General features: G+C 40.9%; 1 protein-coding gene across 3 annotated transcripts; it reads left to right on the top strand.

Annotated features, from left to right (window-relative positions):
* Positions 1-1,495: 1,495 nt before the first annotated feature.
* On the top strand, positions 1,496-27,618 carry nck1b (NCK adaptor protein 1b). Of its 3 annotated transcripts, none has more exons than XM_004081088.5 (5): positions 1,496-1,712; positions 14,544-14,594; positions 14,756-14,995; positions 23,907-24,658; positions 24,747-27,618. In XM_004081088.5, exons 3-5 carry the CDS (start codon positions 14,770-14,772, stop codon positions 24,945-24,947), a joined length of 1,179 nt encoding a protein of 392 aa, XP_004081136.1. In that variant the 5' UTR covers positions 1,496-1,712; positions 14,544-14,594; positions 14,756-14,769; the 3' UTR covers positions 24,948-27,618. The 3 variants fall into 3 exon arrangements, with proteins under 3 accessions (XP_004081136.1, XP_020568351.1, XP_011487270.2); XM_020712692.3 differs by having other exon boundaries at positions 1,518-1,712; positions 23,907-24,670; XM_011488968.4 differs by lacking the exons at positions 1,496-1,712; positions 14,544-14,594; positions 14,756-14,995 and adding an exon at positions 18,339-18,485.

A 27,618-nucleotide genomic window follows, 5' to 3' on the forward strand; every position in this document is an offset into this window, starting at 1 on the left:
ATTTATAAAGGCTATAAAGGAGGTCATGTCTTATTAACGTCTGGCACTATAAAACAAGCATGCTTCACTAACAGCCCAGCAGGTGGCATTCATGATCTACTTCAGTAATCTGACTGCTAAGGGCAGTAGAAGCAAGTAAACTACAAATTCAATTATTGGGATAATTAGTTGAAAAAAAAGATAAATTAACACCATCTGATGACTTCCCTTTTCTCTCTGGTTTAAAGAAATCACAAAAAACATTTGACATTTTATCTTAAAGTCAGCAACAACCGGACAATATCTGTGGAATTTGCACAAACATTGTCACCTGACTTAGTTTTAAAAAGAACAAATTTCCATTATCTGTAACTCCACAAAGTGGTTTTAGTGTCAAAATTCAAATTAAAAACAAAATCTAGTTTAGTCTTTCCGTTCTAAAGTGGAGAACCCAATGTGTCCATAATCTTTTTTTTTTATTTATTTGACCTTTTTATTTTTTATTTTGGCAGGCTCATTGTTTCAAATAAAGCTTAAAGCTTGACAACATGGATTTGTGTGTGTTTGAACCATAACAAGCGCTGCAGTTGCTGCAGGCTTGCTTTGAGTTGGGATCTTTCGGCGGGTAGACTGAACTTGTAGTAGAGGTCCATCTGCTTAAGCAGGAAACAGATTGCATCCTGCAACAAGCTGCAGAACCCTCCAAATTACTCTGCGACTCTCTTCACCACAGACCTGTTTATTAAATATGTCATTGTTTGAGGGGAGGGCGTTGAGTTCAGAGGCGTTGGAGGATGAGTTATTGTGCCAATATCTATTTGGGTGTGTCTGTGCCTTGACTCTGCAAGTGACTGAGCATTTTGTTGGTCATGAAAAACAACATGATTGTCTAAAACACTGCAGAATCCTAAATTCTAACAATTTGCTTTAATGCTTGTCAAATGAACTTTCACTTTTAATACGAAACAAAACAAATTTTCCAGGAAAAAAAGTGGATTGTTTTTCAGCAGTTGTATTAGACCCTTTTTGAAAGTAATCTGTATTTAAAATGTATTTTTTACAAAACTATGTCTGACTAAGGTTAAAAATGGAATTCATGTTTTCAATATTTAGGATAATAGCCTTAATATCAGCCTAAATGTAACAATATGTTTTCAAACAAACAGTAGCTGGTTGAATATCAGTGCATGTAAAATCAAATGTAATGATTAACTTTTCTTGAAACATGCAGGAATGTGATTGTTGTGGGGGCTACACACAACTTTTCTGAGGTACAGATTGGTCTAATTTGACCCGTTATCTGAAAAATCAAATATAATTTCTTTATTTTAATTTGCTTTCTCTCTTTGATTTCTTCTTTTTTATCCGAGTAGAAATAACTGTTTCCTAAAACAAAGCAGAACATTCAACTGCAGTGTAAATGATTGACAGGTGAGTTGTCCAATAGGAACGGAGTGGATTCTCCAGCAGCCAATCCCGTTGGAGTAAGGGAGGCTGAGACTGCGGCTAGCTAGCTAGCTTAGCCGTGCAGTAGCAGTGATACGGTCTGATGCAGAAATGCCACACTAGCGAGCAAAGCGTCTCCTCAGCTAGGCTAGCTTCTTGGATTGGTTATGGTGACTTGCTCCTAGCTAGCGGGCATCCTTTTTTTCTCGAGTATTTTTTCTTAAGACCCTTTTCTAAAAATCCTTTCCAGAGAGAAGAGAGAATTGGAGGCGGCCATCAGTAGTCAGGTAAGAGACGTGGTTTGAATAAATATCTGGCTTGTTGAATTTATGCCCCGCTGCCTGCAGATCCACGCTGCTGCCGCTGAAACGTTTGTCCTGAGTAATATAAACTAGCTCCTGATCTCACTGAAACCAACATTAAAGCTCACACAGGCTAAAGGTTAAGACTTAACCAAACTGATCAAAAATACTAATCAGCCTTAGTAGCTGTAACGGTTTCATGTAATCCCTCTGCGGTATACATTTTTTTCTTTCTTTCTTTTTTTTAAGCCACGTTGGATGTATTGACACGCTGTCAAGCTAAAGTTATGACATTAAATCTAAAAACTGAAGTTTAGCAAAAGACTGACGCATTTGAAAGCATTTAGTAAAAAAAATGAAGCGTTTTGTGACTGTATAGTGTCATTTTATTGCATATATTGTAATATTATTTAATGACTTGTGTTATTTTGACTGTAGCATCTTAAAATAAAGTTCAAGCTTAAGGGTTGAAGTTCCTCTCCATCTCAGCTTGTATCAAAAATATCATTATTAATGCGTTTTTTAAAAAAATGATTTTACACAAAAAAAAATAACAAACATGTTTTATTTGAAAAAAGAGCATTTTTTGTCTCCCAAAATCCACCTAGAGTTGCTTCTTCATGGTGCCAGTATTTTCCCCAACCAAATGGCTCTTTGGATTTCTCTTTTGTTTATTTGAAGTCCTTTGGATGGGGATGTTCATGGGATGCAAGGGAGTAACATATCCAAACACCAGCAGCTGCTGAACACTGGCTTCTTTTGTTGTTGTCAACACTGAAGGTTTCTGAGAGAAACACTTTGTCTTCTGGAATCCTGTCCAGATTAAAAAGTCATGTGGAGGTTAGGCACACTTTAAAGAGGGGGTGATGTCTTATCAGCCTGTTTTAACGTGCTAAAATGTGCATTTTTATACCCATAAACGGGAATAGCCACAGGTTGAGGTGCTTGGAAAAGTTGCAGCTGTCAGCTGTCACTGTTGAGGTTTCCTCTTGAAGCCGGCTTTCAGTGTAGACGTGCACGCTTTGCAGTAACGGTAGTTTGTCTTCATCTAAGGCCTGCTTCTGTGGATCTCCCCCCTCATCCCCACCGATTGCACACATATGTTATTACACTAAAACCTTCTGGATATGGAATGATGATCTCATTTTATAGAATATCCTTTTGTCATCTCTTTTCTTGCGTCTGCCTGCACTTCCTGTCTCCACCAAGTCGAACTCAAGTCGAAGGGGAAAATATCAAATGGGCATTTTATGAGAGCCAGAAAACTCCACTGGCTTGCAGTTTGCCTCGTGAAATAAGTCGTTTTACTGATCTCTCTTCATGAGTTCTTTGCTAAAAATGTAAAGAAGTGGGGCGTTTTAAATGTCGATATTCTCTCCTTTTTTCCCTCCCAAATAGAGTTATTGCAACATTTTTCAATGCATTTCCTCTTTTTTTCTGGATTCAGTTTTGAAAAACCCTTTTGCGTCGATTGCTCTTGCATGTCAACATGTTTCGACATTTCATAACCCTTTCTTGTGCAAATAGACACAATCTAGAGAAGATTTCTTTGTTAGATAGTTTATCCAAAAAAAAAAAAAAAAAGATATGCCGCATTGTTTAGTTTTGGATGTACTCTGAGGAGAAGTTTCCATTAATGGCTTTCTTTGTGGTAGCTTTTTCTCACTTCTGCAAAGGTTTAGCACCTGAGTGCGGTTTGAATGTCTGCTATCGATTTTAATTTTAGGTTAATTATAAGGTTTCCTGTTAAAATAAGTACTTTCAGTTGTGCTTTATTTCGGTCATACTTCATGATGGTTTGGGGGTTTTCTTTCAGTGGCTTTGGACGAGTAAAATTGAGGATGTGGGCACTTGAGCAACAGTGACTTCATATTGTTATGGACAAACCCTGCTGCAGTTATGACAAAAAAGGGAAATTAGTCATATTTTAGTCTTTATAGAAAATACGTTTCCATTATGATAAAAAAACAAACCTTTGCAGGCATTGTTTTTTTTAAATAATTATTTAATTTTTACGCTTTTATTCCAATTCTGATTAGGAGCATACTATCAAATTGAAAACTCTACATCACTGATTTTGTTGTAAAAAGGAAGAAATCTGTGTATTTTGTGATTTAAAAACAATACAATTTGACCCCTAAGGTGACTATTGGATGGATGGATAGATAGGATGATGGATGGATGGATGAACGGACGAATAGATCGATAGATGGATAGAAAGATAAATGATGGATAGATAGATGGTTGGATGGATCAATGGATAGATGGATGGATGGATGGATCAATCGATGGATGAACTGACTAATAGATAGATGTATGGAAGGATTGAAAGATTGATGAATAGCAGGATGATGGATGGATGGATGAATAGGTTGATAGATGGATAGAAAGATGGATGATGGATAGATCGATGGATGGATGGATCAATCGATGGATGAATGGACAAATAAATAGATAGATGTATGGATGGATGGATGGATAGATAGATTGATGAATAGAAGGATGATGGATGAATGGACGAATAGATCGATAGATGGATAGAAAGATGGATGATAGATGGATGGATAGAATTTATTTCAGAGTTTTTGTCCAATCACTAGAAGAAGTACACAAACCCACTACATTAAAAAGACACAATATCAAGCCTACACACATTAAGAATACAATAGTCAAACTTAATAAATTTAATAAAGAAATAAATAAAGTAAAATGAAAAAAATTAATTATAGATAAGGCACAATAAACATGAGTTACAAGGACAAATAAAATTACAGTTTTTTTTTTTATTTGTCCAGTGTTTCCACAAATTTGACTGGAAGCGAATGGAACTAAATGTAATGTTACTTATGGCCCAGATGAGAGTATCTGAAGCCTTTAGCCGACAGATAAACCTGAACATGAGTGAGCTCATGCCAGCCCAGAGAGTGGCATTTCTGAGAGAGACAAACAGCTCACTAGCACTCGTCCTCCTTTGCTTATTTAAAAGCACTCTTAGATGGTCATTGTACGCCACCTGCAGCTTTCTCATACTGTTTTTTTTTTTATAGTTTGTCCTCTGTTTACAGAGGAGTACAAAATGCTTTAACTAACACCACCTTAACTTCTTCTGTACACATGCCAAACTCCTGAGAAAGAGGGTTGGCTTGGCCATATACCACACGACACTGCATGTCTGTAAATATCGGCGTCATCTGACATGTTTTCTGATATTACTTACATGCCCAAGACACTTTATCTTATTAGTACACATGAGCACAGTATTTCATAGATCAAAACCAGGGAATTTTTGGTTTTTGTCTTCTTTTGTCAGAGAAATCATAATCAGACTTTTTAATGCAATGAATGTGATGTCATGATCACATTTGACTTATTTACTGTCCTAAAGAAACTTGATAATGGATTTGATTTATTCGTTACCTCTATCATCCCTGTAGTTTGCTTTTTTAACCATAGATTGAATCTTTTGCCACAAGTTACTTGATTTAATTTTAGAATCCACATGGTAGAAATAGATCATTTCAAATTCAAATACGCCATAAACGTATAATTTTTTAGAATATCAGATTTGAGTTAGGGACAATTTGCTTGAGTTTTTTTTTTTTCAGTGGTACTTCTGAGGCCTTTGTGTCCTATCAGAGATCGAGATACTTGCTGTTTGTGCAGAGCTCAGTTTTTTTGTTGGATGAACATGTCATCTGAAATGCCTCCTGCTCTAAAAATGGTCATGCACAAGTTCCAACCTGTGGTTCTTCTACACTCGTGTCCTAAGCTGCTTGTTTAGTCCTTTTGTGGAAGCATATTAGAGCTCATACTCACAATCTGATCATAAACCTACAGGAATTTGTCATTTTAGTGTCCTATGATTATATTAGTTATGGCCACTGTGTAGATTTTTATAATTCTTGTTGGACTCTATGGCAGTGATACGTGTGAATAAATTAGAGCGCCTCCAACAGGCTATGACATGTCAGCTTTGTTGTGACAGCCAGTCAGTTCTTCCTTTTTTCCCCCTGTTTTAATACACCTTACTTGTAGCGCCAACATGAGTTCAAAATTCCTGGGATTAGACGTCCCACATAGTGAACAGCTGCTACATTGAACGGGAGTAACGCGCAGGAGCACACGGCTCAGCGATACATACAAAGCCCAGAAAGATGGTTCATCTCCCCTGTCTTAAAAAGAAAATGTCCTTGTACAAGTCAACCTCTGGATCTCAACTGCACCACTTCTGCTCTAGATTATCTTCACATGCTGACCCTTCTCATTTCACCAAGTGACAAAATCTGTACTAAATTCTAAAATTTGATGAGACCTGATTACCCAACAGTGAATGTCTTATTTGGTTTCCCTAAATGTTTAGGTTTAATTGAACTAAAGCCCAATTTAAGATTTGAGTCAAATGACGTTGTTTTGACCATCTAAATTTGTTTAGTGGCTGGGTTTTGGTAGATCCCTAAATAGAAGTTTTAGTTGTGACTTGACTTATTTCTCCTTTGGGTTATATTTTTAAGAAATGAAACCAAAGGTTTAAATATCTTTATTGGAAAACTCATGTTTAAAAATATCTGGTACCAGCAAAAATCCAACGTTGACTGTTCATTTTGTTAGTTTGTGGGAATAATCTGGAAATAAACAAACAAGTTGACGTTATAAAGTACACTTTCATGCAAAGAACATAGCAGCACACAATTACAACCAGCATGTTGTGTTGTGCTGGTTTCTGTTTGTTATGGTGTTATAACTGTTCAGCAAACTCAATGAATTTGATCTGGCTGTCATGTCTGACGTACATAGACTGCGTAAAGGTGATTTCAGGAAAATCTAATTCGTCTATGGTACTGAAATGCAAGATTCCAAAAAACATTCCAAGAGTTCCATCAAAGTTCGATTTGTTTTATAAAAAAGGAATAAAAGACCAATGAGAAAAAATGTATTATTCAAAAAGGCCCTTATTTATAACCTCTGTTGTCTTTACGACTCATTGATAGAGTCAAGTCTCAGGAACTAGTTTGGGTAGTCATAGTAACCGGTCCTGAACTAAAAATATTTCCACAGACTTTGTATCAGATACCAACCATAATGTTTGCAGAAGTTGGACATGGATCATTACTCACTGCGTGACGAGAAACAACAAGACATAAGACTTCAAACCAAAACAGTCGGCAAGTTTCTTTTCTATTTTAAATTTTTTTCTACTCGAAGTGGAGTTGATGTAGTTACCCTTCTTTTTGGAAAATGAAGCTGCATGGCAGAAATCTCAGCTATGATTCATTTGAATTAAACAAGAAACTTTATAAATTTCCCCTTTTCCTCCTGTGTCAGACTTTTGTTACCATCTGTTTTTAGACACAGAGGGTACAAAAAAAATCACACTATGAAATATTGATCATTTCAACTATTATGTTTGCTGTCATTGGTCTCGACGCCTCCAGGGAATTCTGGAGCTTCGTCCCATGAAGGGAACTTTTTTGGGGAAAAAATTAGGTATTTTTTAAAATTCATTTGCCAAAACTTCAAATTAAAGCAGTAGAATTGATAGGATACCCTTCTTTGTTTATATTTCTACTTTTTTATGATAGGAAAAAAGAGAAATGCATAACTCCTTATTGAGGAAAATTGCTGTATTGTTATTTTCATTTGCTATTTAGTCTTAGTTTCACCTTTTTTAATAAAAAAGAAGATATTTTGTTTGTCATTACATTGGGAAGGGCTATAATGCTTAAGATGATATTGCCTATAAGTGAAAAGGATTGTGCTGAACACCCTGATTGAAAGTAGATGGATTAATACGTTGGTAAAACCAATGATTGCACCAGATAATAGCCTCTTGTGCTCCTTTCTTTCACTTGATATAGCATGCTATAGGAGGCTATGATACAATAAACAGAAAAGTCTGTCAGAGGAGGACAGGATGTACATCGACCTCTTCTCCAAGAGTACTGATGCTGGGAACTGGTAAATATGTTAGGAGGAAATATGTTCTCCTTGTTAGGGGAAACTGGATCCAATGAGACCACATTGCATAACACAAAACTGTGTCCACATCAGTTTCAGTTGCGTTGGGGTTTGTCTGGAAACTGCCACAATTCATTTGATTACAAAAACCTAACAATTTCTCCCACAACCAGATTATAATATGACTTCATACAGTTTGTCTTTAAGTTTGCATCCTTGAAACAAGAAGAACCCCATCCAGTTGACTAGTCCCCCCCTCCCTCTTTGGGCACCACAGTTAAAACCATATAGGAGGGCATGCAGCTGTTATGAACGGCGAACTGAAAGTGTGAAGTCAAAACACTTGACTGAGTTTGGTGTGGTGGTTTTGGATTTTGCATCACATTTGGATTTTTGATGGGATTAACGATATGCGTTTTGATTAAACCTGGTACGCTTTGGTTGGTTGTAGTTCCAATAAGTAACATTTTGAGAAATCACTTTCTTCTCCTCCTGAAAATGCTTTTCTAGATTTTCTGAAATTTTCCATTTTCCACTCATACATGTCGGGGGGGGGGGGGGGGGGGGGGGGGGGGGGGGGGCTATTTTTGTTATTCCCAAAGGCTGAGAGGAATCCCAAGGGGTGGTCAAGCTTTCACACAGTCAGGAGTGCAGTCTTTTCTGATTCTAATATGGAAAAAAAAAAGTTTTCTAAAAGGCGTTTTCTCCTTCTAACGATGCAGTTTATGTTTAAACTGCTCAGAAATGTCTTCTCATCTATTTAAGGGTGCATTACATGCATCGATGCAAAGATAAATCATCGGAAACCCTCTGAACTCAAGCCTGCTCGCTGTCAGATTGCATCACTTTCCCATCATCCGGTCACCCTTGTGTCCACATTTCCTGTGTCACAGCTGGCCTGCCAAGTCTCCCATGACCCCTTGTTTCTCTCCTACAATTAGATTTGAAAGAATCCAGGTCATCTGGGATGAGATGTGGTCTCATGGGCTTTAGCTGCTGCAGTTCCCTGTGAAAAAGAGCACAATCCGTTGGTCAGTCGGCATCTATCTCTTGGTTTTTCCTGAAGCCGAAGTGCCGTATGGCCAAAGAGCAAGTTTTAGTTGAAGTAGGAGGAAGTGCAGCCGGCCAGTGGGGCTGAGTTAGCAGTGAGCACATTCCAGACGGCAGCAGAGCCCTGTGATTTTAGCAGGCTGTCACAGGGATTAGGTTACCCTGTCTACCTCTGTGAGCTCATGTTGTAGCCGTCTCAGTGCCTCAACAATTCTAATGAACAACGTGACACTATTAGTTCCCACAGCGAGGAGGGAAGATCCCATTTGCATTCCCTCAGAGTTTATTCTACTCACTATTGTGACTTGATGTTTACATTCTCTCATTAGTGATAAATAGTAACGTTCAGCACAAAATCTTCTCAGTGACAATGCTGTTTCCTTTTTTCTGTTTAAAAATCCTCAATAAAAAAGACAAAACAAATGTATTTTTGGCCACTAGAGGCGCTATTTGACCAGGGTCCTATTTTTTGGTTCTTTGCTGAGACATTTGGGGTTGTAGTGGCAGATGTTGACTGCAGGATGTGGTGAACTCATGTGACTGTGTTTCATAGTAATTAAACGACTCGCAGATTTGCACCGTGCATCTCTTTCTCAACTCTAAGATGCACTTGTAGTTTTTTGATTAGAAAAAAAAAGTAAAAAATGATTTATTTTCTATTTAAAACAGAATTTTCAAAGGGTAAAAAAATCAGCTATTGTCTCTGTAATACAGTGTCTTTATAATAGTGCCAGATTTAAATTAATTCTATGTTATTCTAGACAGTAGTATGAGGTGATGGTTAAGTGACTGTAACACTAGTTGCCTTGTTGCTGGGACATGCTTGCATGCTACTAATATGCTCTCTTATTCTGTCTTTAGAGGCTTCCATCTGTAATTGTCTCATAAATTGCAATAAATATAAATTTAGTTTATCATAAGTTAAAAAAAAGTTTTTTGTTGAAGGAATAACTCAAACATGCATGCCATACTCTTATTAAGAAACTGTTTGAACTTCTGTGTTATGAGCATTGTAGTGAAATAGAGAAAAAATAATGCACTATAAAGTCCCCCCCCCCCCCCCGAAAAAAAAGAACTACATATATATATATATATATATATATATATATATATACACACTGTCCAAAAATATAAACGCAACACTTTTGTTATTGCTCCCATTTTTTATGGTATGAATTTAAAGATGTGAAACATTTTCCACATACACAAAATAACCAATTCTCTGAAATATTGTTCACAAATCTGTCTAAATCTGTGATAGTGAGCACTTCTCCTTTGCCAAGACAATCCATCCCACCCCACAGGTGTGCCATATTAAGATTCTGATTAGACAGCATGATTATTGCACAGGTGTGCCTTAGACTGGCCACAAGAAAAGGCCACTCTGAAATCTTCAGTTTTGTTTTATTGAGGGGGTCAGGGGACCCAGAAAACCAGTCAGTATCTGGTGTGACCACCATTTGCCTCATGAAGTGCGACACATCTCCTTCGCATACAGTTGATCAGGTTGTCTATTGTGGCCTTTGAATTGTTGGTCCACTCTTCTTCAATGGCTGTGCGAAGTTGCTGGATATTGGCAGGAACTGGAACCCGCTGTCGTATACGCCGATCCAGAGCATCCCAAACATGCTCAATGGGTGACATGTCCGGTGAGTATGCTGGCCATGCAAGAACTGGGATGTTTTCAGCTTCCAAGAATTGTGTACAGATCCTTGCAACATGGGGCCGTGCATTATCATGCTGCAACATGAGGTGATGTTGTTGGATGTACGGCACAACAATGGTGCCCCAGGATGTCGTCACGGTATCTCTGTGCATTCAAAGTGCCATCAATGAAATGCACCTGTGTTCTTCGCCCATAACATATGCCTGCCCGTACCATAACCCCACCACCACCATGGGCTACTCGATCCACAACATTGACATCAGGAAACCACACGCCCACACGACGCCACACACGCTGTCTGCCATCTGCCCTGAACAGTGTAAACCAGGATTCATCCATGAAGAGAACACCTCTCCAACGTGCCAGACGCCATGGCATGTGAGCATTTGTCCACTCAAGTCGGTTACGACGACGAACTGGAGTGAGGTCGAGACCTCGATGAGGACGACGAGCATGCAGATGAGCTTCCCTGAGACGGTTTCTGACAGTTTGTGCAGAAATTTTGTGGTTATGCAAACCGATTGTTTCAGCAGCTGTCCGAGTGGCTGGTCTCAGACGATCTTGGAGGTGGACATGCTGGATGTGGAGGTCTTGGGCTGGTGTGGTTACACGTGGTCTGCGGGTGTGAGGCCGGTTGGATGTACTGCCAAATTCTCGGAAACGTCTTTGGAGACGGCTTATGGTGGAGAAATGGACATTCAATTCCCTAGCAACAGCTCTGGTGGACATTCTTGCTATCAGCATGCCAATTGCACGCTCCCTCAAAACTTGCGACATCTGTGGCATTGTGCTGTGTGATACAACTAAAGATTACAGAGTGGCCTTGTCTTGTGGCCAGTCTAAGGCACACCTGTGCAATAGTCATGCTGTCTAATCAGCATCTTGATATGGCACACCTGTGAGGTGGGATGGATTGTCTTGGCAAAGGAGAAGTGCTCACTATCACAGATTTAGACAGATTTGTGAAAAATATTTCAGAGAATTGGTTATTTTGTGTATGTGGACAATGTTTCACATCTTTGAGTTCAAATGGCGTATACTTATACTTGATGCCATTAAAAAATGGGAGCAATAACAAAAGTGTTGCGTTTATATTTTTGGTCAGTGTGTATATATATATACACACTGTATATATATATATATATATATATATATATATATATATATATATATATATATATATATATATATATATATATATATATATATATATATATATATATATATATATATATATATATATATATATATATATATATATATATATATATATATATATATATATATATATCTTTGATGGTCCGCAATCTACCGTCACACCCTTTGACGGAATGAGACCCCCTGTCCTAAATTGTTGATGTTTGATTAAAATCCTTCTCCAACCATCTTTTGATTTTTTTGTAAAAGCGTCCCCAGTGGTCTTTTAATTGTGATTATCCTGTTTTTAGGTAAAAGATAAAACTTGCCGTTTTTCTGGGACAATTTCTCCAAAGCGGCAGTAGTTCTTCAGAAATTTGCTTCTGAGTTGTGGGCGAGACCACTGGCGTGGAGTAAACAGGGGCTCATCTCCCATCATTCCCTTTGTTAACACGCTCTCCTGCTAGCTTACAGCCTCTCAAAACCTCAAGCTAACATTAGCGGGCAACAAATACTGGAGAACAATATAGGAGCCATCCAGCCATACAGTTTTGAGCCAGATTCCAGCTTAGACGAGGAAAACAAAGACGTTCATGGATCTATTTGTCTTGAAACCGATGCATCAGAATGAAGAAGAGAAGGGAGCTCGTGGCCCGCCCATTGTAGTTTATGTTTTTACATTTTTAGGCACTCAGAAATGCAATTTGAATCTTCATTTTCTTTATACATGTCCTCCAACATGAGAAAAATGCTACAAGAACATGTAAAAAACCACAATTGTCATTGCAGCAGGTCTTGAAAAACTGTGGAGGTTTGGATCAGGATATTTGTTCAGTGATGGACTGGGCAGCCTTTTCATTCTGGTGGGTAGTTGTGTACATGGATTTGATAGTGGATATGAGTGTGACACATTCGAGCACTTTGACCTGTCTGACCTGGTATTTAATGCTTTTGAGTAGGGAATGGCCTTGGCTTAGCCTACTGCAGCATCATCAGCTGAGGGCATCTGTCACATCTTTTTTCCTTCTTGTCCATCTGCACTGTCATAAGTCTCCAATCTGAGGTGAAAGCTGCATGTGAGGGAGTGATGGCAACCAGAGATGTTGGGGCTAGGATGCAGAGTTCTTTTTTGAAAGCAGGAGACAATTCTGCCTTTCAGGGGTTTGAGAGAGCAAAAGGGCTGAGATCTTGAAGATGTAAATGGACACATGTGCACTTTGGTCTGCTTTGTTTGAGTGACGGAGCCCAGCCCAGGGAGTGGAGTCGCCTTTGTTTAAATGAATGAGACTGTAGAGGAGGGTAAATTAAGGTTTTGTTTTAGTGTGCCACTCCCTTATATGGCTCCTTGTGATGATGATTAAATAATTAATGGGGAAAAACATTCATCTCAACAACATACCCTCAGACTAAACAACAGTAAACACCAAAGATGTCAATTCATGCAGTTGTAAGAGTTGAATATTTGTCTGTTTTCAAAAAATATATATTTTGAAAGTTTGTCTAAATCCAAAAATGAAATAAATAAATAAAAAAAACTTTTCCTTTGACTTAATACTGAAAATTAGTTTGGGAGGCTTGTCTCATGTTAGCTGAAGATCAGGTTCTGAATCATCTCTAGGTCAGCCGTGCCTGAAAACTAGACACCACTGCTGGTAAATTTAATAAATAAAAAAATAAAACCCCAAGAGCTCTCTACCAATGAAGTCCGTGTCAGCTCCCCAAAACTTCATCCACTCCCGTGACATCAGAGCGGCTAAGGGACCACGTCAATGGAGCCTCGCTCATCCGTTCCTCAACTAAGTATCTGCAAGGTCAACCTAAGTAAAGCCAGATTGCTCCACGCGGTGTTTGGGTCATAAGACCGTGCAGTTGTGAATGTGCGCTTTGTTGAACATGAAAAAGCGTTCACAGCGGATCACATTCATATTTCATATCGCCCGGAGAATCTGAGCCCCGCTCATTTGTTATGCCCTTCATGCAAGCCCCGCATCTGCATACGCTTCAGCAGAGCTACAATTAAACCAAAATTCGACATTGTTTTTGCACAGTGCCCCCTTTCTTCCCCCCATAACAGTCATATTTGACATCCTCTGGGCTCACAAAGGGCAGTTGTTGGGCTTCTCCTTAAAGGAAACCATCCCTTGTATAAATATTAGGAGAGAAAAAAGTAACACCTTTTTTCTATACGTTTACAGCTATTTGTGTTGAAACACCGAAAAAGACATTAGGGAGACAACTGATGGTTAGATGTAGTCTGCAAAGATGTGGAAATAAGTGCAGCAAATTCTGAGGTCTTCCAGGTTCTAGATAAGATAAAGATACTTTATTGATCCCATCTTGGGAAATTGGGTAAGTGGATGATGTAAATATTATATGGGCTACAACAGGGTGGACAGTAGGGATGCACTCAATAAAGACACATTTGGCCATCGATGGGAGTGAGTCAAAGTAAGGCTGAATAGTGGCGTGTGACGCAATCAAAGTGGTTAATCAACGCGCACTGATGATCTTATGCCTTCTTTAAAATACCAGCCTTGGGGAGATATTTTCTGAATTGGTTGAGAGCGACAAATACATTTATTGTAATAATGTTAACATTATTACCTTATCTAGTGTTGGAATTGACGTTTTGGTTTGAATGCCTAGCCTAATATTAATGAAAAACACTGGCTACTGTAAAAAATAAAAAGATATAAAATAAACATTTAATTGAAAATCATGTCTAAAATGTATTCTAGACTATGCAGTGTTTAAAAAATAATGACAAACTCAACATCCACATTTTGATATTCAGTAACTGTTCGGTTTCCGGCCTAGTGTTTTCATTTTTATTTGGTTTGGCCACAAACTTCCATTTTGGTGCATCCCAAGTGGAAATTAGTGGAAATTAAGAAAAACTTAGTTTGGTTTATTTCAAGTATATTATAAAAACAGCAACAGATAAATCAATCCTCTGACTGATAACACTAATCATTCATTCAGTCTTTAAATGTATCTTCTCTTCTTAGGTTAACAGAAGCATTGGAGTCTTTGAAGTTCTCAGCTTTGATGCAGTACAGGTGAGAACATTTCAGTAGTTTCTTTCTACTTTTAGAGAATGTGTCACAAAGAGGAGTGATGTGTGTGATCTATACTCAAAGTAACCTTAGAATGACGATAGGCTCACTAAGATCTGCTGCTTTGATGGTGCAAATGCTTCATCGTTTTCTTCGTGTTTCAGTTCTCTGGTGAAAGATGAATGAAGAGGTGATCGTCATCGCCAAGTTCGACTACATGGCCCAGCAGGACCAGGAGTTGGACATCAAAAAAAATGAGCGCCTTTGGCTGCTGGATGACTCCAAATCCTGGTGGAGGGTCAGAAACGCTACCAACAAAACCGGCTTTGTTCCGTCCAACTACGTGGAGAGGAAAAACAGCGCCAGGAAAGCTTCTATTGTCAAGAATCTCAAAGACACACTCGGTAACGTTTTTTTGTCCAGTGATGTTTTGTACAAAAAAGAAAAAAAAGGATTTCTGAATGCAATTTGCTAACATGAACTTGTTCATTTAAGTGGAGAATCATAAAAAATCACATAGAATAATGGCACCCGACTCTAACCAGCTTCACTGTGAGCTGAAAAGACATTGTGGTTGCTTTGCAGCTTTATACTTCTCTCTTCTATCTGGGCAAGTTCGCTTTTTCTGTGACCACACGGTTGTGATCTTCAGACGTCGATATGCAGATGCGTCTAGGCTTATTCTTGATTGGTTGAAGCTCAGGCAGCTTCTAACCTCGCAGAAGACTTCAGAGTCAAACCTACTTATCTGCTGTTAGGTTTAGACTTTTACCGTGGAGCATGTATTCAGGTAAGGCATTTAGGTTATTCTTCAGATTTTAGATGTTCCTGTTATATTTTTTCTTTTCCAAGACTTTCAATTCTCTCTTTTTTTTCAATCTTTTTCCCACTTTTCCGGTTTGTTTTTCTTATGTCTGGAAGTGAACCAGCACAGGTGTTGGTTATCACAGTGAGATTTCCTGTTGTGACCGTCTGCCTTGTAAAACAGATTTCAGGCTACATTTAACTGTGCGTGTCAGTGAAGGTCACAGTTAGTCCTAGCTTACCTCTTCTCGCTAACACATAATTAGAATCATCCGTGATTCACACACGGACCTTTGACCTTTAGTCTTCAAGCGCTGTGAGATAACTTCACATTCCTTCTCTTTTTGAATTTCTTGTTCTGTTGTCTTTAAACAAAGTTTACATTAAAGGAATTTCTTTTCATGGAGGGTGTTCTAACCTGTTTCTTCCAAGAGTTCAGGGCCTTTTTTTTTAATTTGGTGTCAAATCATGATCCGAATACACAAGCTGACCAAAGCAGCTCTGCTCAATGTTTTATGCAACAGGCCGATGTGGTTTAGATTAGATCACGGTGGTTTCACTGTACCTTGTCTGCAGCAGTTGTTACAGTAAAGTACTAGCAGCAAATGGTGACATTGATGCCATTTGGGACCAAAACGCTAATAGTTTTGGGAGACATGATGTTATTCGGTGGCGCTGAAGATGTTTGTCTGTAGTGGGTGAATGTTTCAAACAGCGCAGGTCCCACAGGGACTTCTCCCCTCAGCAAAATAAAAAGAGCTGGTTTAGGTGAAAGCATCCTCCAATTATTTCATCATTTCATAAATATATCTCTCATGGCAGTGTTTGTGTAGCACTTATCTTTTGCCCCCATTAACTTTGTCTTCCTGCGGTTTGGGGTGTGCCATTTTTATTTTTTATTTTTTGTTCTGCAAACTGCATGCAAGAACTGGCCAGTGTTTTATAGTATGAATGTATAGAATTATTCTCATAATATTCACTTTTACTACCTGGATAAGCATGGTTTGATCCACATATATTTACCTTATTCCTTCAAATAAGTTTTTTTTTCGTCAACCTGGTAAAATTCTGCAGTAACAGGAGCAACACCAAAACAACGAACATTACTGTTGTTCTCGATCATTGAACAACAAATCCTGAAAAAGTTCTCCACAGTTTTTCATTATCAAAGCTCTGCATCACGTTATGTTCTAAAACATTGCATATTTGTATGAAAAGCTACTTTTCTCTGTGGCAGAATCTGCTTGTTGCGTTGCGTTGAAATAATTAGCGCAATCAAAAGAATGTAAGACACATTAGTTTTTTTCAGAACTTATATTAATAAGCAGATCTTCAGTCTCTATTTTTCAACTACCAAAAGCACTCGTTTTACTTTGAAAATAGGAAGCTTTACCAACACTTTATTTTGAAGATTAGCTTACTTCCGTTGACAGTAGCACTGCGCTTTTTACTTTGTAAACTTAAAATCCAACATTGTTCTACATTTTAGAGCAATACATACATTGTGCCTGAATGTTATTTTTACCACACACAATTATATTTAAAAAGATCGTGAATCAGTGATCTTAGACATTGCGAAAATTCGTACTTGAATTTCGGGAGCAGATCGCGAGAATTTGAGTACTCGGATACTTGTTACAGCCCTAACGAAAGGGGAACAGAGAGAAGAAAACGTATTAACGCTCCTTAAACTTAATTAATAAAGCTTTTCTTACACCTTTCTCAAAATGAGACGTGAAAAAAAATAAATAAATAAAATATTTAAAAAATAAAATAAGAATAAAAATAAAAACATTATTTGAAGCTAGAATGCCTACAGTGCTGTTAGGTTTTCTTTGCAATGGTCATTTGGTTGATTAGACTGGTATTTATTTAGCTGTGTTGTGGCAGACCCCTCAGGAATGAAGGCTAACCCTTTAAAATCATCTTTAATTTGAAGACCAATCACGGATCACCTTGTTCACAGCCTCTCACACCCCCAACCTAACATTACTAACAGTCGGACACCGAATACAAAGACGTACATAGTTTTAGTCGTCTACAAGTGGATGCATAAGAATGGAGCGGGGCAGGAAGCCAGTGGCCTTCCGATTGTAGTTCCTACGTCACCACTTTGTTTCTTTAGGAGTATAAGTCGTAGTTTTTTTTTTTTCCAGAGTTTAGCCAGGTGTGCAACTTGTACTCAAGAGCATCTTCTATTTAATTTTATTTATCATTAAACATAAATAGGCTCATATATTCTTCATTCTCTTTTTTTAATGCTGCGACTTATACTTCTGAACAACTTATAGTCTGAAAAATACGGTACAAGTGTTTTCAAACTGCATTTTTTCTTCTACAAAGACTTGAATAAAGAAATACTTGGGATTGCAATTTTGATCATCCGTAAAATACCACAAGAACATGCTAAAAACAACACCGTTTTCATCAGAGTGGGTCTTTTAAAGCTGTGCATTAGTTTAGTGTTGTAGTCCCCTTGTTCTTCTCTTGTGGGTTTTTTTTGTGTGGGTGTCATCATGTGCTAGAATGCGTAAGTGGATGGTGATTCTGCATTAGGCTGAGTGTTGTTGCATGAGAATTTCAGGTTTCCTTGGTTGTAAAGTTTTGAGTGTCTCTGCAAACATGTGCAGTCATGTGACGCTCCTCGGCCACTGACTCACCCCGCCGCTCTTTCCTCCCCCTCTAATCTTTTCTGCGTCTTAATATACGACTTGCTGCCATCTGAGGAGGAAATTAACGTCAGACTTTTTATTTTGGCTCTCATCTTTAATTTCTTTTCTGTCTGTCTTTGAGTTGAAGCTTCAAACCTCTTGCCTCCTCTTCCTCCCCCTCTCCATGAGGCCCCTGCAGCCTCCCTTCCAGAGCTGAACTGGAGGCCATTCTGTCTCACTTTCTCGTTGGCCAAGTCCCGGCCACATGATCGAAAAGTGGGCCGGCCTGCTCCCTGCTCCGCCCAGTTCTCTGGGTGTTCACATGGAATGACTCTACGGCTGCAGTGGGAAGAGAGCGGGGGCCACCAAAGAGTCAGGCGGAGAGGGGGAGAGGACAAGCCCAAAATGGACATGGCTAACCTATTCAAACATTTCTTCCGTGAGTTTTTCACTTAACTTGCCTTCCGTGTCGCCCGATGGGGGTTCTGACTTGTGAAAAAAAACAAAAGTTTGCCCTGAACTTTAGGGCAGTGTTTGTCCTTCTCCTTTTTTAGGATTGAAACCAAAGAAAAGTCGGTGCTTTCTGTTTCTGCTCAGACTTCCAGCTTCAGGTTTCTCACATTCATTCATCGAGGGAGGAGGCCGCTGTCTGTGCTAACATGTCGATCTGGCAGAAAGACGGCTTTAGAGGTTGTGTCTGTGGGAGGCTGGGTGGATATGTGTTTGAAAAGCCCAAGCCTGTAATTGCAGCAGAAATCTGCCTTTCAGCCTCACACAGCTCCATAATCCCGCTTCAGTTTGTTCCTCCTGTTTGTTTTAGTTTTGTGAACTACAACTGGGTGGATTAGATTATCAAACCGGCTCTGTTTTCCTCCCTGCTTTGGAATATGTCAAGGCATAACTAGTGGGTGCTCTCATGCTAGCCTGAGGGCGAGCTCAGTCCTCCTGTGAAGAGGGGGGGGGCTGACGCCCCACCGCCGGTCTGAAGGGATGAGGGGTGCTTGGTGTTGGAACACTGTAGTCATTGTGTGAAGAGGAGGAAGGGGTTTCTGCTGACTGATGAAGGCCGGGCTCCCATCTCCTGCAGTTATCAGAGGAATGCCGTCACCTGTGACGACTTGCGGTTTGTTGATACTTTCCAGCACTGACACACTTTTCCAGAAGGGCCCGGCGTACACGCCGCTCTAATCTTACCTTGTAGCTGCTCGGCGTTATCTGCTGGCCCTGTCTATCATCTGTGAACGCTCATCGCTGTGTGCTGCTAACTGGCCTGCTTGTAGTCCAGAAGGAGGGGGAGATAGAGATGAGCTAATAAATGCTTTGGCTGTGTAAACTGAGAGCAGTTGGTCTTTCTGCCTTTTGCTCTCTCGGTCCCCTCCCTCTGTTTTCCTGTTTCCCGGCCTCCCCAGCGAGCGGAAACTCTAATTTGAGCCACATTTTGCTCGGAGAGCTTTGGAGAAGTGCAAGGCGGAGAGGAAGAGGGAGGCGAGAAGGAAGTGGGGCTGCCGGCCGGACTCTCCTGGCACCGCCGTCCCTCACTCCCAAATCCTGCGTCTTTTCTGGAAATCGCTTAACCCCCACCCGCTGCACCCCCAAAAGCCCGACACATAATCAGAACTAAGAGGCAGCCGGCAGACCGGACACTGTCACTAAAGCCTCTTTTTTCCTCTGCTGTAAAGCTGTCCAATCCTTTTCCAATCAGAGGAAGTGAGTAGTGGTCTGAACTTGTTGAACAGTAGCCAGCACTGTAAACATGTTGGTGGGGGGGGGCACAGCCTGCTTTGGCCCAGCTGCCTTTGAACCTAACGGGCTGCAGATTATCCCTTGAAACATTTTTAAAAAATCTACAGAAACATGTTTTCTTGATCACACCCCAGGTTTTTTAAAGTGTTTATTTTTTTATAGTAGCAACAATCCAACAATTTCTGTTTTCCAGAACTTGACTAACGCCATCATTGAGCAACGGCTTCCTCAAAAGAGCTTACTGAACTGGTTTATGATATGTCACTCAGTAATGAGTCATTATGACTTCTTGTCAGTTTTTTTTTCTTTTCCCTGTTTTTTTAGTCCATCTTTTTATGACCCCTAATTCACCTCAAACCATAGTATGTAGCTATAATTTTGCTGCAGGTTATATTTAGTTTATAAAATAAATATAAATATATTTTTGTAGATCTCAGTGTTTAGAAAAAGTGATTAAACAACGGAGGGAAAAACTACGATTAAAAAAAACAAACGTTCTAGCAAAAGATATACAGAATACTATAAGTAAGTTATTGGAAAACCTTACCAAGTGGGTCTAAATGGAAAATAATGCAGTTTATGATTGATAAAAATGTTCTTTTTTCAAACAAAATTATTTCACCAAGTTGCAAACATGAATCAGAAAAAGCCCTTTTTTCATTTTTACAAAGGCGACATGTAGACATGTCATTTCTTGCTTTTATTTCTCTTCTTTTTCATAATTGCAATCTCAATCTTTCATTGCATTCTTGCCTCACCACATGCATTCTTGCTCCAGTGTTTTTGTAGTCGTGACAAAAGAGGCGGAAAAAAAACAAAATAATCCACTGAAAGTTCTCTCTCGGCAACATTAGTTCCACTTCCTGTGGATTATATGCTCAGAATAAGCTGACATAACCGTGATTTACAACAGGTTTCACAATCAGACTTTAAAGTTGCCCAATGTGAGACTGACAGATCCTGCCTAAAGAGTTTTGAATCCTGGAAATGTTTTATTCGGTCCGTTTCTTGAAGGAAAGTATCGCTGCTACTCACAGAACTAAGTTTCTTTGCCCGAGCCGTTCTCCGTCACAGAGATGCCGGCGTCAGATGTCTCAGATGGCTGGAGTTGAAAAGACGGCGCGCTTCCTGCGTATCTTTCAAGTCTTTCAGTTGCGTCTTTGAAGCCAAACCTTGAAGGCAGCCTCAACAAAGATTCATCACAACATTCCTGTGCGTCTTAGCTCTCTGGACTGAACACTGTGTCGTCAGTGGCGTGTTGTCTAACGTGTGCCGGTGTAATAAGCAGTGATGCACTCCAAAGACGCATGTCAACTTGAAAGCGACGAAAAAGGCCTTTTTGCGCCCGTCGCATCCCAATGTGGACAGCCTGATTGGAATATGTGTGTAGAATACGACTGTGGTGCACCAGTGTGCTAAGAGTGTTTTGTACTTTGATGAGCCTGAACAAAGGTGGAGGGTTTGAAAGCAAAAGGGGGGTGTTAAGGCGCTGTCAGACAGCCTGACGCGGGTGTTGTTGTCCGCAGAGGAAGAGCTCTGGAATGGCGGGAAGCGGGGAGGTCGAAAGGCCCCCGGCAGACAATGGACAGCCAGCCGACGTAGGGAGGCCAGAGTTTGAAAACAAACTAGTTCCTGTGTGTCACTGGCAGCCAAACAATCTCCACGGCACATTCCTTCCCTCATTCGGCTCGGCATCATTTATTAAAACTTCATCAGCTTGTGCGTGACTTGCTCCTTGTCTGCAAAGATTTATCGCCATCTGTCTGAGTATAATTTCCTTCCTTGGTACTCCTCTCCGGCTACGCACAGGAAAAAGAAATGACAGTTAACGAGCGAAGTGTAACTTATTTAGGGGGAGTATATGTTTAGATTTGACTTTATTCTACTGTGCAAACCTCTCATTGTCTTGTTGGCTTTTTGTTCAGGCAGAAAAATTCATACTTTTTCAGTCAGATTTTCCCACGTGTCCGATTTTGCTGATTTAGTTAAAAATGTACTTTACTAGCTTCAGTTATCAGGAAATCCGCTGCTATCTACATTCTCTAGATTTCAAAATGGTTATTTTGGTGTTTTGTGGGATTGATTTGTCTCATAACTTCTTCCTCCAAACCTTGTGGAGTTTTTGGCCCCAAAAGAGTTTTTCAGTGGGTGCACACACCTCTCTGCAGTTTCCTGAGAAGACTGCAGCTGTGCCGTCAGCTGGAAGAGCCTCTCCATCCTCTGCGTTTGACGTGAACAGATACTATCTACCAAACTGTAAAAAGGGAGCGTCAGCCGGCAGCTCTTCCCACCAAAAAGCAAGTTCTTACAATTAACACAAGCGCAGCAGATGCATTTGCCTCCAGTGACAAGCTCTTATCATCCCATCATCGGCCTGTAGTTGGACAGGGAAATCTAACTTTCCGTTCTGGCGCTACTGCAGATTGAGAATCTAGTCAAATGCTGCGGCTTTGCTTTTTTAATGCAAAGTGTTTGGGTGACTTCAGCAGGAAGCAGCCAATCACAGACACCTGATCATAGATGGAAAAAAGTCACGTTCTTCCCACTCTGTTGGAGCTAAAACCAATTTAAAAAAATCATTTTCAACCTAATCAAATGGAAGTCATCCATTTGTTTTAATATCTTATTTTCCTTTAACGTAAAAGAAAAAAGCATCTGCTGTCTCTTTGAGTCACAGAGATGCTTAACTAGCATTTGCGCTACACATAACCCCCAGACACCAGCTCTTAACACCCAGCCTGCAGCCTGTAGTTAGGGACCGTGGTGGGACTAATGACAGGGGTCTACCTGGAAGCAATTTGACGTTGGACTCTCGGCGCTACCATGAAATTTGTCTGCTCTCCTTGAGTCAGAGGCACCTTTCAGCACCAGTCTATCTGTGGTTCCCCGCTCGCATAAGAATCACCATCCCTCCCCGCGCTGCCCTGGAGACTCCACCCTAACTCACTGTATAATTTCAACCAGCTGTCTTTTGATTATGCAAGCAATGGCCTTGCAAACGTCATCGAAAAAAAGAAAACAAAAAAAAAAGGTCTCATTTGAAATCGCTGCACCGTATCAGCGTTTGGCTCCTCGCGGCCTCAGCCTGGTTGGAAGATCATGGGCTGTAATGGCAGCAGCAGCTTAATGGGAGACGCCGCAGACTGTGATGTTACGGCTTCTATTTGGTCCCATGAGCGCCAGGCAGAGGGCATGATCTCAGCATTGCGTCTTCTGCCGGTTACACTTGTTTTGCGCAAGTCCTAACCTGCCAGGTGGAAATTTTCTCCAACACCAGCACCCGGATCTAAGGGCATTGTTGTCCTCTCGTTTTTGAAGTCACGGAGGGCTGGGTCGAGAAGTTGGCAGGACGAAAAGGTCAAACTTGACCTTTTGTCTGTGGTTATTCCTGGTGGTCGGGAATGTCGGGGAACAATCGCTGCGAGTTTTCTGATAAAACCCGTTCTCATTCCACACTGAAATCCAAACCCTTAACTGGCTGATTAGCAAAAGAGGAGTGCAGACAAGAAATCTTGTAGCAAAAAGCATAATAGAGCTTCAACAGCAAGGATGTGAGTAAGAGGCCGCAGGTGCTGGAGCAGCGCAGGCGATTATGGGATGCCAGGATGCAGGCAGGAACTATTACTAAACCTTTTTTGTACAAAGCAGTTTTCCCCTCAGAAATCCCAGAGCTTAAATATTACTATGTTCATTTTTCCACTTCCACAGGTTCAGGCCAAAACACGTCTCCATCCCACTCACTTTCTAAAAAAAAACTTTGCTTTTTAACACCAGCATAATGTTTTTTTTTGTTTCCCCAGCACCCAACCTAATCCCCAAGAATGTATTTGGATTTAGAGTGTGGGGGGGCTTTCAGGCACTGCCATGTGGAAAGGAATGATATTTAACCCTGCTTCCCCACCCTCCCTGTGTTTGAGCACAGCTCCAAATACTGATTAGCTGCTGGTATTTGTCTGGGATTTGGTTTTCCTGGTTGGGTCTGCAGTGATGTACAATAGTCGGTGTGTTTGCCGTTGAGCCTCTTCGTGCACCAATAGAAGGCTCGGGTCCTGGTTGAAGTAGTTTAGTCGATAAATCGTGTCTTCTTTTTGTGAATCTTCTTCTAATTTCCCTGCAGGCATCGGAAAGGTGAAGAGTAAAAAAGGAGGAATGAGAGACTCAGCGTCCAACGCCGAGACCGACCCCAGCATGGACAATGGCGAGCGTCTGTACGACCTCAACGTGCCCGCTCTGGTCAAGTTCAGCTACACGGCGGAGCGCGAAGACGAGCTCTCGCTGGTGAAGGGCACGCGGGTGGTGGTGATGGAGAAGTGCAGCGACGGCTGGTGGCGAGGAAGCTACAGCGGACGGTCCGGTTGGTTTCCGTCCAACTACGTGACCGAAGACGTGGACGGGACGGCGGGAGGAGGGGTCATGGGGGGATTCGGCGACCCCGCCGCATCGCTGACGGAGAAGCTTGCGGCCGTGGTGAGCAGCACGGCCAACGGGAACAGGGTGCTGCACACGGTGCAGGCGCTCTACCCTTTCAACTCTGGTAACGACGAGGAACTGAACTTTGAAAAAGGGGAGGTGATGGAGGTCGTGGAGAAACCGGAGAACGACCCGGAGTGGTGGAAGTGCCGGAAAGCAGACGGACAGCTGGGCTTGGTGCCTAAGAACTACGTCACCGTGCTGGACTCCAGCTCCCATAAATCCACGGGGCTCGCCGGGCCTCCCACACCAGACTGCGACTACATCTCTCCGTCGGTGAGCGGGCGATTCGCGGGGAAAGAGTGGTACTACGGAAAGGTGACGCGCCACCAGGCGGAGGTGGCCCTGAACCAGAGAGGCATCGAGGGAGACTTCCTCATCCGAGACAGCGAGTCGTCGGTCAGTCGCCAGGTCTTCATCCAACCTCCGTCTGGTCTGTAGCTGCTGTGAAATGCTCCTCCTAACCTCCGTCTCCTTCTCGTTTCAGCCAAACGACTTCTCCATCTCCTTGAAGGCCCAGAGCAAGAACAAGCATTTCAAAGTGCAGCTGAAGGACAACCTTTACTGCATTGGACAGCGCAAATTCAACTCTATGGAAGAGCTTGTCGAACACTACAAAAAAGCCCCCATCTTCACCAGTGAGCAGGGAGACAAACTGTACCTGATCAAGGCCATGGCTGCCTCCTGATCACGCCTCTCCCACACAAACTCACACTCCTACGTATGAATCAAAAGCGTAGATAATGCAGATACTTCCAGCAGACCGCACGCTAACATTTCAGCCCTCCCACTTCAGACTGAACACGTCAGGAGGACTCAAGCAGCCGCTTTGTGAGCATTCCAAGAGGACATGTGGGAGGAGCGCAGGAGAGACAACAAAGACTACAAATCCCTGAGAAAGGGTCGCCTATTTTAAATTATCCAGATGTTTCATTCTCAAACTTCGTTTCATTTAGGTTTTCTTTTTTTATTATTATTTTTTATTTGTTGATACCATATTATCTTTTAACAGTGTCTTTTAAAAAGGTGATTTTTATTTCATTTCTTAGATTTCAGCACCTCAGAGCCACGCCCACAGCTCTTGTTTCGTCTGTTTTAATGCTTATTTTTTTGTGTGCACACTAAAAAATCCACACCTTCTCGCCAACAAGTGACCAAACTATATTTATTGACATGTTAGGATCCATGTTTTTATTTTTTTTCATTTCTGATGGGCACAGGTTTTCAGCGGGCGCTGTGAACGCGTGAATGTTGCAAAGCTGAGGCGGCAGATCTGACGGCTCTGGAAAGTAGTGTCTTATTTATCGCCGGGGTTCGGACCGAGTCTCCAAAACGTTTCCGTCTTTTTAACCCTTGCCTCATGTGGAAGACAGCTGATGCCAGAGAGGATATTTGAGCAAAAGGAAAAAAAAAAAAAAGAGGATGATGTCACTGCTCCTAAATCACAGAGCAGCCAGGGGAGCGCAGCACTTTGGAGGGTCGCCCAAAGGTTGTGTTGCATCGACATCATTCTTGGTAAAGCAGGCACAAAGGCTTTCCATATGACATTTCCTTATGGCTGAATGAACGAAAAAGAATCCGTTTTTTTTTCTTTTCTTCCTTTGATGTTTGGACAAACTGTTTCCATTCAAACACCGTGGCGCCCCCTCTGCTGGGAGAAGTCGCTTGAATACTTCCTTGAGCGAATGCAGGGTTTGAATTTTGAAGGGCAGTTGGTCGCTCTGGCTGCAGTCGAATTTAAGATGATGATGATGATGATGATGATGGTGGCGGTCATCGTCGTGTTTGCAATGAGTTCTGCAGCTGTGGCCTTTCAACCGAAACAGCACAAGGAAAAAGGGTTTTTTGGGTTATGAAGGCAGAGAATGAGGAACTAGGGAGAAGACTTGGACTTGCATGTTCCCCTGGATGACAATATCGGGGTCGCCACACCCACGTTAGTCATAGACAGGAGGCCGGTGTCGGTGGACGATGGAAAATGGGACGAAATTCAAACCCCACAAACTGGCTGTGAGCTGTTTTAAAAAAAAAAAAACTCTTTTTGACAAACTAAAGCTAGTCGTAAAGTTACTAAACAATCAGATTTCTATTTATTTCAAGTTTTAAACATAGAATCTGCAGTTATTGTTTTGGTTCAGTCGCTCATCATCCTTTTATCCAGACTAGCTGAATTCTAGTTTTTTGGTTTTATCGCTGCTTATTTATTGTTTTCTTATGTCCACCGTTCATTCCTACAACATTTCTCATGCTGACGTGTCAAATGGCGATGGGACATGCCCCCACTTTTAAAAGGAGATTTTCACGTGCCTTCACCACTTCCTGGCAACCAAAGTTTTTCATGTCCAGTTTTTTTTGTTTTTTTATCTCCGCCGTCCCACTTCTGTCATCGCTGCTGGGATTTGGTTGACGTTTTGCATGCGTGTCGGTCGGTCGGTTGATTACCGAGTGTTGGGAACACGTCCTTGTAGGACTAAAGTGTTTCCCTGTTGAGCTTTTTTGCTTTCACCTTGGCTGGAAATGTCACGATCTTTTTCTTTTGGGGGTTTTTTTCCTTACAAAAAAAAAACAACAAAAGGCCCTGCTCTTTAGTTTTTAAGTGACCTTATCATAGCTGATCGCATCATCTATAACTACTTAAGTGAACAGTGAATGCTTACGTGTACAGTATGACCATATGTTATAGCAAACATAACCACAGCTGTGATGTAATCGTGGCCTGAATCTAATGTACGAGCACCTCAACTTAACTACGTCACGCTGTGTTGAAGAAACGCTTCGTTTCTGTATGTGAGACTAGCGTAAGACTCTACTTTTTTGCAGGTAAGCCACTTAAATATATATATATATATTAGAATTCATAATTCTGAAAGATTTTGCTGATGTGCAAAATGGTGACTGGGATGTTTTTTGTTTTCAACACGGGAGGCGGCATGAGCAGACCCTCACACCTGTACAGAACCATTTCAAAAGAAGTCATTTGTGACAAATATTATTAAGATAGTTTATGAAAATACGCCTCCACCCCTTTGGAAAAACTACAGCGCAGTTTCCTGACTGCTGAAAGCCTGAGAAAACCTTGAATTTTCACATCCATGTCTTGATAATATTTGAACCACGCGACTCATGTTTAAGTTTGGTGCTTTTGTGCTGCTTTAGTGTTCTATGTCTCAAAAAGCTGTTTTTTTTTTTTTTTTGTCTTCTGTGAGAGTGATCAGATTCAGGCTGTGGAGCGACAAAGGCAGTGCTGTGAAAAATGTGTCTTGCTCTTAATACTGTTTTTACGGAGGGAAGATTGTTTTCAGGTGTAATAATTTAGAGTTTTAATGTTCAACAGATGTAATAAAGATCATAAAATTAAA

This window comes from Oryzias latipes, chromosome 20 (genome assembly GCF_053564925.1).
Source record: "Oryzias latipes strain Hd-rR chromosome 20, Olatipes_Hd-rR_3.1".
Taxonomy (NCBI): domain Eukaryota; kingdom Metazoa; phylum Chordata; class Actinopteri; order Beloniformes; family Adrianichthyidae; genus Oryzias; species Oryzias latipes.

What these genes read in the sequence shown, in the direction of transcription:
- nck1b (XM_020712692.3), top strand. Translation starts at nt 14,770, where the DNA reads ATGAATGAAGAGGTGATCGTCATCGCCAAGTTCGACTACATGGCCCAG. An exon ending in GAATCTCAAAGACACACTCG is followed by an intron (nt 14,996 to 23,906) that starts GTAACGTTTTTT and finishes ATTTCCCTGCAG; the next exon opens with GCATCGGAAAGGTGAAGAGT. An exon ending in AGTCGTCGGTCAGTCGCCAG is followed by an intron (nt 24,671 to 24,746) that starts GTCTTCATCCAA and finishes TTCTCGTTTCAG; the next exon opens with CCAAACGACTTCTCCATCTC.